Source organism: Pterocles gutturalis, unplaced genomic scaffold (assembly GCF_000699245.1).
Source record: "Pterocles gutturalis isolate BGI_N339 unplaced genomic scaffold, ASM69924v1 scaffold6818, whole genome shotgun sequence".
NCBI classification, from domain to species: domain Eukaryota; kingdom Metazoa; phylum Chordata; class Aves; order Pterocliformes; family Pteroclidae; genus Pterocles; species Pterocles gutturalis.
The window spans coordinates 16,083-25,443 of record NW_010125474.1 but is presented as its reverse complement, the minus strand read 5'-3'; the positions used below and the strand labels follow the sequence as shown (position 1 = coordinate 25,443).

General features: G+C 41.7%; 1 protein-coding gene across 1 annotated transcript in view; it reads right to left on the bottom strand.

Annotated features, from left to right (window-relative positions):
* Positions 1-9,361, bottom strand: part of SMYD2 (SET and MYND domain containing 2) — a 26,393-nt gene that overhangs the window by 3,698 nt on the left and 13,334 nt on the right. Inside the window, exons 5-9 of the mRNA XM_010078577.1 lie at positions 7,508-7,575; positions 5,645-5,747; positions 3,161-3,271; positions 1,280-1,400; positions 324-498 (exon numbers count right to left, since the gene is read on the bottom strand). Coding sequence (XP_010076879.1) covers positions 324-498; positions 1,280-1,400; positions 3,161-3,271; positions 5,645-5,747; positions 7,508-7,575 — 578 coding nt within the window. The remainder of the gene's footprint in view (positions 1-323; positions 499-1,279; positions 1,401-3,160; positions 3,272-5,644; positions 5,748-7,507; positions 7,576-9,361) is intronic.

Sequence of the window (9,361 nt, the reverse complement as noted above, 5' to 3'; positions counted from 1 at the left end):
AAAAAAAAAAAAAAACACCAACCCAAAACACTATTTTTCTAGCTAAGCAGAACTAGCACAGTACCGAAGGTGGTACAAACTTACTTTGAGAACTCAAAGCAAGGATTTCAGAGTCCCCTTCTGCTATATATTGCAGGCCACCTTTTGACAGTAACAAAATCTGTCCCAGCATTTGAACATTCCTTTTTGAGTGGTGATGACATGGGCAGCGTGCTTATACAATACGTACCAAGAGAAGTGATCTCTGCCCAAACTTGTCTTAATTATTCAGATTAGTGAATTAGAGCACTAATATATATATATATTTTGAGTCTCGTATTTACCTGTATGGTCTGATAATTTTTTGCCCATAACGCAGTGCACCTTCCCAGTCCTGCACATAGAGACAGACACCCATGGCCTGGTACATCATATGTAACATATAAACATTGCTGTCTTCAAACACTGCACCCATCTTGTCCAGGCTGAGTTCACAGATCTCCAGTAATTCACTGGGAGGTATGAAGAAGTCAAGGAACCAAATAAATAGAGAGCCTCTCATTAGATAACTACCTGGTAGTGCCAAAGAAGAATCGATTTAAACTTGTTCAGAATGGTTCTGAGAAGCCCTCTTTTCTCTCAAATGGCATCAAAATACCTGTGCTACAACCCCAGAGCTCCTCTAAGAGTTACTCTATACTCAGGGGTACTCTGCTCATGAGATTATTCCTCCTCCCACTCAGATATTCTACAGAATTAGCTTTCAGATTTAAAAAGCAATAAAAAAGCAGTTTTCCTGAATCACCACTGCACCAGCACTGTGTCAGAAGAAGGGGGAGTGAAATTCCCCACGCAGTGGGTACTGGGTCAGGCATGCGATAGCCTGGTCTGCTTCTGGCCCAATGAATGTTGCGTTTTTGTCTGCATCGCGCAACCATTACGACAGGTAGGCTTGTGACCATCAGCAACAGCCTCTCAAAACCAGGCAGTATGACAGCAGTATGAAGCACCCACCTCTGCTCACTCTAGTCTCTGGCTTGTTGTGTGGAGCCAGCCATATGCTGCACTCTTAGAAACTGAGAACCGCACAGGAAGGCAAAAAGACAGGGATCCCACAGCACCAAAAATGTTCAACTGCCCCTTGTCTGCAGGGACAACTCTTCAGACACCAAGAGGACAGAGGTATGTTTAACTTCTAATGCTCATAGTGTTTCTCCTGCAGGTGCTTCTGAAGCAATCCAGCAGGTAAGATTTTTAGGTCACACATCAAGCCAGCAGATCAGGGTGACAGAAAGGATATATTTGTAGTGTTTGGCTCGCCTGAATTCCTCAATCACGTTCCTGGCATATTTGATCATGTCCCGTACTGTCTCCGCTGATGGAGGATCGTTCAGCTTGCGGATTTCCAGTTTCTCTTTATCCTGAAGGAAACACAATGGACACTGTAAATGCAGGTTCCAAGCCCTACAAATAAAGGCGCACCTGCTACCCAAAATTACTCTAATAAAAAGACACAGATGGGAACTTAAGCTCTTCAAAGAATGTAAAAACAAAGGTACAAGGTGCACCTGCAATTTTTCTCTAAAGCCTTGGCTGGGAATCCTAGAATCCTCTGTGCCATTCTCTACTTCCATGAAGTCCCTTTCTTTTGAAAGATCCAAGAGCTTTTCGATTTTGTGATGAAAGCAGTTTTACACAGGAAATTTCGCTACTTCCAAGAGACTAGGGATTAAAACAAATTTAGTTTTAAGGCTAGAAAAGCCTGAATACCTTGGGCCTACCACCAAGTGACAGCTTGGTGGAAAGTGAAATTATACTAAATACACAAGAGGATCCTTCATATCTACAGACAAAACTACATTTTCACATCCTTTGTTATTTCTGCTGGACAGCTCCACTTGCTCTTATCTTTCTATCTAACTTACTACATCATGAAGAATCAGCTGCAATCTGGAGACAATCTTTTGCTGTTTAAGCCTCACATTGTTGCTAGATTTCTTTTTCCTTTATTATTTCATCTGCCAGATGAGAGCGCTACAGGGGACTCTTTCCAGAGCTGAAGGAGGCTGAGAGACAGGTGATTCCAAGAGTAACATGTTGCTGGAAATCACAGATGGAATCCTGGCTTCATTAAACTCACTGGCAAAATTATGAAGGTAACTGTGGGGAAAAACACAACTATGGTATCAACAGAATGGCCTCAAACACAAATACTGGGTAGTATCTGGAAAAAAAAGTTATAAAACATGACACCATTTAGAGGAAGGAGATGATTGGTCAGTTTGGGAAGCAGCTGTCAAAAGGACATCTTTGTGAAAATGTGGGGAAAATGATCTGGAACTTAAGGATCAGACAATGCCAGCCAGACTGATCTTGGCTGGAATGACAGATGAGCCACCCAAAGCTCAATTCTCCTAGGACCTCCAGTGAAGAAGGTCCAAATGGTTACACAGGCACACCGGTTTCAGTATTTGGTTTGGGTACTTCTTCCCCCCCAGAAGTGCTTTCCTCCAAAATAACTAACAGCTTGTTTCAAGAAACACTGTCCGGATGCCTGCCTTTGCCCTTTGAAGGGCACCAGGTGATGTCTAACGAACATAAATCTTGCTTACACATCACAAGGGGCTGTAACCCATCACCCTGTCCGTGAGAAGACTGATATGATGCCATTAGCAGAAAGCCTGTTTCGCAGATTCTGCTGGGTCCCCAAACCACCCAGCAATGTCGCACAACGTCATCTAGAATTGTCTGAGATGACCCAAGTGAGAACTGCAGCAGGACTCTATTCCAGAGCAGGACCCTAGAAACGCCCCAAGCAAGACTCACTTGCTGGGCGTTGGTAGAAAACATGCAGTTAAAAAAAAAACAAGTTCTGAGCTAAACTCTTTTGGCCAAGTAGCATAGACACAGTGTAATTATCTACTTTTAACAGAGTTGTGATCTTTGCTTTGTAGCTCAACTTTAAATAGTCCTCTACCAGGAGATTTCCTGATGTGTCATGATTACAGTGGAAAGAATGAGTATCAGAAAGTCTTCTAGACAGAAAAACAAAACCACCCCCTCTCTGTTATCCTACTTTCCAAAATGTAATTACACCAGATAGAATATTACATCTAAGGACCTGGGTAGGTGCCTTGAAGGTCGGAAGCATATTTCACACCAATTTTATTTATTACTTTACCTTTTCTTTCGTAATGCATTCCCTGCAATCACAATTAAAGAAATATGCATCTCTTAACCGGTCATTTCTGTCTTCTGTGGGATACAACAGGTCAATATAGCTGGTAAAAACCTATATGGTAAAAAACCACAGCAGTCAGTGAAAAGCAGTGTAACTATACGTATTTATTACTACTAGTTCTGGTATATGTAGTATGATGACTATATATCCATACAGCTTGTGGATCCCTGCAGCCACATCACCTACCTGTTCACTCACATTCCAAGCCTCTCAGCAGCATCACAAGTTGCCATTTGTGAATGCCATTTGACAGTAACGTGTTTCCTTTCCTATTGATTATGGAATTTCCCTCAAACATTACCCTGGCTTAAACCCAGGACAGCAAGATTCAGGTGTGGATAAGGAAAACATCACAGCATAAATGTCAGGCTCCTGTCAGATTACAGAGAGATGCCTACTTTTCAGAAGTAAAATAATGATTTCAGGTATCCAGCCTAGGATAAATTACAGTGCCCTGGTTTTCTGGAGGCTGGGATCTCAATTTTTACTTTCTGAAAACCTACAAAAATTGGGGCAACAGCAGTCACTAGTAGCTTTAGAAACTTAGGACAAGACCTTCAGATCTCTGAAAAGAAGAGAGGCCCAGTGCTCCAGTTCTAGGAGAATGAATATCAGATTTACTTCAGCAGCAATATTTTAAAGCAAAGAAAACCTGCTTTTGAACATTTTAAAGGCCCTTCACATACCCTACTCTTAAGTTTTCCTCTATTTGAATGCTCTTCAGAAAAGAACCCCTGCGACTAGCTTTAATGCTCTGGTGTTAAAATGAGATCTCCCCCAAGAAACATGTCACATGCACAGCGCAGTTGATCATTTTGCAGACCAAGGGACAGCTTTAGTTCCCTTTCCTCATTACTAGTTATTTGAAATGTTTTGCTCAGTCTTTATGCTTAAGGTTTCTTTCTTCTTTAAAGTAAAAAGTACATGCAATTTCATACAGTACACCTTCTTCTTACTCTGTGTGATCTCACACTTTCCCTCACACTCCTCTCCTCCCTTCCCTATTTTCAAAGCACACAAAATGCAAGAACCGCATTTAACAGCCAAAAACTTTGAAAATATTGTGATGCAATGGCTACGTTAAACCTGAAGATGGAGACACAGGCCATAGGACTGCACAGAGCCCAAGCAAAACCATGAGTTCACGTTTATAAAATTCTCAAGGTGTCAGAAAAGCAATTGTGCAAAAGCCACGAGGTCCTGGAGAACTGAGGCAGATTCTAAGATACAACTCAATCAAAAGAAGATGCCAAGCAAGGTAAATGCTCCACATCTCTACCTCTCACAGTAAGCTCTCCCCAAAAATGCTGAAAAGGTCTGGGATTCCACAGTAAAATTCCAGAACCAGGATCAGCCCCTGTCCATTACTACAATGCATTTGCAATGACTGCCAGCATGACAGACAAATCACCGTTAGTAAATGGCACAAAAAGAAGTTGCTCACCTGAGTCATTCACCCTTGGCTCCAGCAATTAAACTCGCTTTGTTCACAATGGTGAACAGCTATAATCCACAAAAATAACCTCTCCCCCCTTCTTCAAAACTGGTATCACACACTTCAGAAAGCAGTAAGAGCTATCAAAATCAAATCTGGACTTATTTTGACCAGCATTCACCTTGCCCGCTAAATTAACAAACGAGCCACTGAAACTCTATGCAAACTCTACCCCCAGAGAGAATGTTCCGTATCTTCATCCCCTGCAGATATTTGAACATCCTCCTCAACTCTGTTCAACATTTTTTTTTCTGTTTTTTAAAAGCAAAAAGCAGCTCTGCTGCTGAAGACTCCCTGCCAAGTTCATTATTTGATTGAGAAAGTTTCCGGGTAAACCCAGAGCCTTACTCAATTTCACTGAATTTTATCCATCACTATTTAGCTTCACTCCACCTCAAAACACACCCTTGTTCTTCTGTGACTTCCTAGCAAACGCTGCTGAGGTGATATGACTGAGTCCCATGTTTTGTGGATGCTCTGTCCAAACAGAAGTCAGAGGACTTATCTGTACCCATTTACCTTGTTTATTCTGGCTCCAATTTCAATACATTACCATTATGCTGGGAACTATTATAGCAGTAATAATTTGCTTTGATCTTGGAATTTCAAAGCACCAGCCAAACACCAGTAAACTCAGCCTCATTTTACAGATGGGTAACTGAGACAGAGGCTGCCAGATACGCAGTGACTGCTGCAGGTGCACTTCCCTTGTTTCAGTACAAAACAGGAGACTGCCTCCAGGAATCACCTCAGTCCTCCAGAGCCACCCCAACTTCTCCAAAGCAACATCTTGCAATTCTCTGAGAAACAGGAGATCTTTCCCCCCTAGTACTAAATTGTCATCTAACTGAAACGAATCCTGGAAAGCAGAACGTGTCCTACTTCTACGATGCGTGCGTACAGAGTCCATTCAAACACAGTGCACTTACCTCTTCTCCAGGTTCAATCTCTTTAACAGCTCTGACTTCAGCCAAGGTCCCCTTGTAAGTTACAATCACATTTGGGCAACAGCTATGGTTCATCAATGCGACACTGCAAAAGTAAGAAAGTAAACCTTTTTCCCTCCAAACACCAAAAGCAAAAAGTTAAGCACCACTTCACAAAACAAGTCAGTCTGAAAGCTTGAGCTGGCCTCTCTCTTCAAGCTGTTTTTATTCTGAGGCTTAACATGAAGGTAACCTTGGGAAAATCTGTTGTACTGCTATTTACTCTAATGATACAAAGAATGCCTGTGCTAATGAATCATTACCATTTTTAAATCCTATTATTGCAGGACTAGGCAAGTTATTGTTTTCCCACTCTTATAGTGCTACAGGACAGCTGACAGGGTGTTCACACAGCTTGACTATCACCATCCTACTTAGGGACCTGTGATAGACAGACTATTCTCCTCAGAGGAGAAAGAAAGAGAAACTCATTTAAGTTAAAGGAAACAAGCAAATACAGGAAAACAAAAGTAATTTGCTGCATCACAACTTAAGATGGGTGTTGAAATTTTAGCTGGCTTCTGTGCAAATGTAAGCAGCCTCTGTGTCTGAAGCGCAAGGGAAGAGATCTCTGTCTGTTGTACCAGCGTGTGACTTACACGAAAACTTGGACTTGGACGAAAGCACTCCCCCTTGCTACACAACTTGGAGAAAGTGCAATTTGCTGCTTAGTTGAGATAACATGTCTGATTTTAATTCTTTCTCTTTCAATCTACCAAAATAATGTCTCTTCAGTCTTTTTAGCTCACAGGAATAACTGTTAAGTAGGAAAGATCTGGCTCTTGCATGCTGAGCATTTACAAAGAATGGTGTTGGACACGTTTCCAGCACATCCTGGTTTCATTACTCTCCTCTCCCCACCATGACTCTGATCCTGGGTATTTCAAGGCCTCAATTTCCAATCTGTAGATCAGGGATATGGACTTCAGACAGACCTGCCTGAAGAAGGAGAATCTGTGAAGCGAGGACTATCTACTACTGTCTGTATGCAGCACTTAGCAAAATCAGGTCCTGCTTTAATTGGGCACCTGTGAGTTTCAGATTACTTTGACATTGATAAACTGCTAGTAATCTATGCCTCACAAGGAAGTCAACCTAAGCACACAGTGATAATACTTTCAGTATGGAGTCTGCGAAGAATAGGGGAAGAAAATATCCTCCTTTGCTACAACATTAAGTAGGAAGGACAGACTTAAACGGAAGAAATGTTCCTCAGCCTCAAAGAGAGCTGTGAGCCCCTGTCCATGAACTGCCGTTTACACTTAACACCTGCAGTTTATTCGTAAAGCCAAGGAGCTTGTACCTATTTTTCCACTGTCATAGCAGTTCTTAAAACATCTGAGGAGCCTGAAAGAAATTATGAAAGGGATTTACTGTTTGCAAAGGAACCAAGATAGAAGGGATGTTGTTCAGAGAACACCAAGTGAAGGATTATACCCAGCCAAAACAGAAAGTCGTGAATCGAGCAAGTCACCTGCAATCCTTGTTATTTCGCTTCGATCGTTACATGACATCCCTGTCCAGTACCTGCTAGCTAAGTGTTTCCTACCAACTTGCATATAGTTCACAATCTAAGCCTCAAAACAAATTACAAGTGCATTTTTTACCAAAACTACCAGATTTTCAAGAAAAACTGCTGCAAATCATTTGCCATATTTTATTAGCTAAAGATATTTAAAACAAGACAAATGAATATTAAATGCTTAATTAAATGTATTTTGGTACAGGTCTACTTTCATACATGTGAGAGAACCTTTGTTTTTAAATAATTTATTTTTATTTTTAAAAATAGTAAAATTAACCTACTCAGGAAATATGGCTGATCCCAAATGAGAGAGCTCTTCATCTTCAATTGTGAAGCCATTACAGTTAACCTAAGGAAAGAGAGAAACAGTCTAGTTCAGCTTCTGATTAGTTAAGTGCTCCACACTCATCTATCACATTCTCATACTTCAAAGTAAATTGCAGTGATTTGCTCACAATTTTCCTTCCACCTCACCAGTACTCAAAGGGAGCTACACGACATCTCAAAAAGTGAAGTGAGGACAAAGTCCCTATCCAAAGGAACGTGCAGGACACTAAAGAGCTGACAGTCCAACACCTGCGCCTCCTCGGGACCTAACATCTAGGAGACTGCTCCTTGGAATGCCAAGAGAAACGGGGCTTGAGGAGAGTCCTGGAAAGTGTCACACAAAGCAAGACCATTGCAAACACAAAACAAAGCCTGACACTGAAAGAGTAGAGATTTTATTTGGCCATGACAGGTGAAGGGCCGAAGCAGAACCAACATGCAAGGAGCAATGGAGGGATGAACAGCAGCAAACTCAGCCAGGCTGAGGCCGTATGGAGCTGTAATGCAGCATATGTTACAGAGACTTGCCACAGTGACACCTGTCATCAAGGGCTGCACATAGCCGCTACAGCTAAAGCACATATAAAGAACAACAAAGGCAGTGAGAAAGACTCGAACCTAAGAAAGACATAGAATAGGAGGGGACAGAAAAAGGACAGAGTATGCGAGGAAGTGTGTTCCTCATTTACACACAGGATCAAAGGAGCTCGTTCACAAATCTTTCTTATAGATTCGATTCAAACAGGTTTAAAACCTTCCCTTCCTTTTATTGTCACTAACCTCAATGGAATCCTACAGGAGTTTCAGCTTTCTTTCACATCATATGTGTGACTTTAAGTGAACAAAATGCACCTCAAAATGCAATTTATTTCACTTTCACTGCAAGTCACATATATGCCAACACTAAGAGAGCCCTCTCCACATTCACCAACTTCTCCCTACAATCATCAGAACATTCACAGAAGCGCTGGAAAAGCACTAAAACAACTACTGTCATGCAGCCAAGTCCAGCTGAAGCTACCGTGGGCACAGGAACAGTCAATCAAGTACAACGTATTTGGTCTGGAAGGATAAGAGTTGACGACTAACAGTACTGAAAATGAAAGGCCCCACAAGCTGGAATGCAACTTGGATTGAACTTCAGAAATCATAAATAATTCCCAAAGATACTCCTCAGGTGTGAACTGTTCAGGATGAGTTCACCATTAAGGAAAGTGTCCTGCTTCTCCGATTCACTCACCATTAGCTTTGCTTGATCTTTATCCTGCTTTTTTTACCAAGGCAGTATACAAAGGCTCCCTGTCTCTCAAGATGAGCATGCTACAGCACTGGTCAATGTATGAGCATACCTGAACCAAAATGCAACTGCTGAACACAAAAACAATAGGAGGGAAAGGCTGTATCAACAGCAAGTAAGAACATAAGGCTACAAAGGCTGACATGAAGAACAGCTTGATGGTTCTGAATCACAGGGAAATATTTAAAAATATGTAGTGAGTTATCATCAACTCCCCTCCGCTAAGCCAGAGACAACCCACTTCTTAAATGCATCATACCAGGAATGACACAAGCAGAAGAACTGGAAGGGATGAGATACCACTGGTTTCACCAGATGAATGCGTGACCAAAAAAGGCAACACCAAGGGAGTAAAGAGACAACAGCCAAAAAATCAGAGCTTGAAGTTGTTCCCAATGGTGGAAAAGAGAATGTGCAAAGGGAGGCACAAAATTATCCAAGGTCTTCAACAAAAGGATGATGCAACTTGAGACAAGAGAGAAACTGAAGAGTATGACAAAGTCAGACCGAG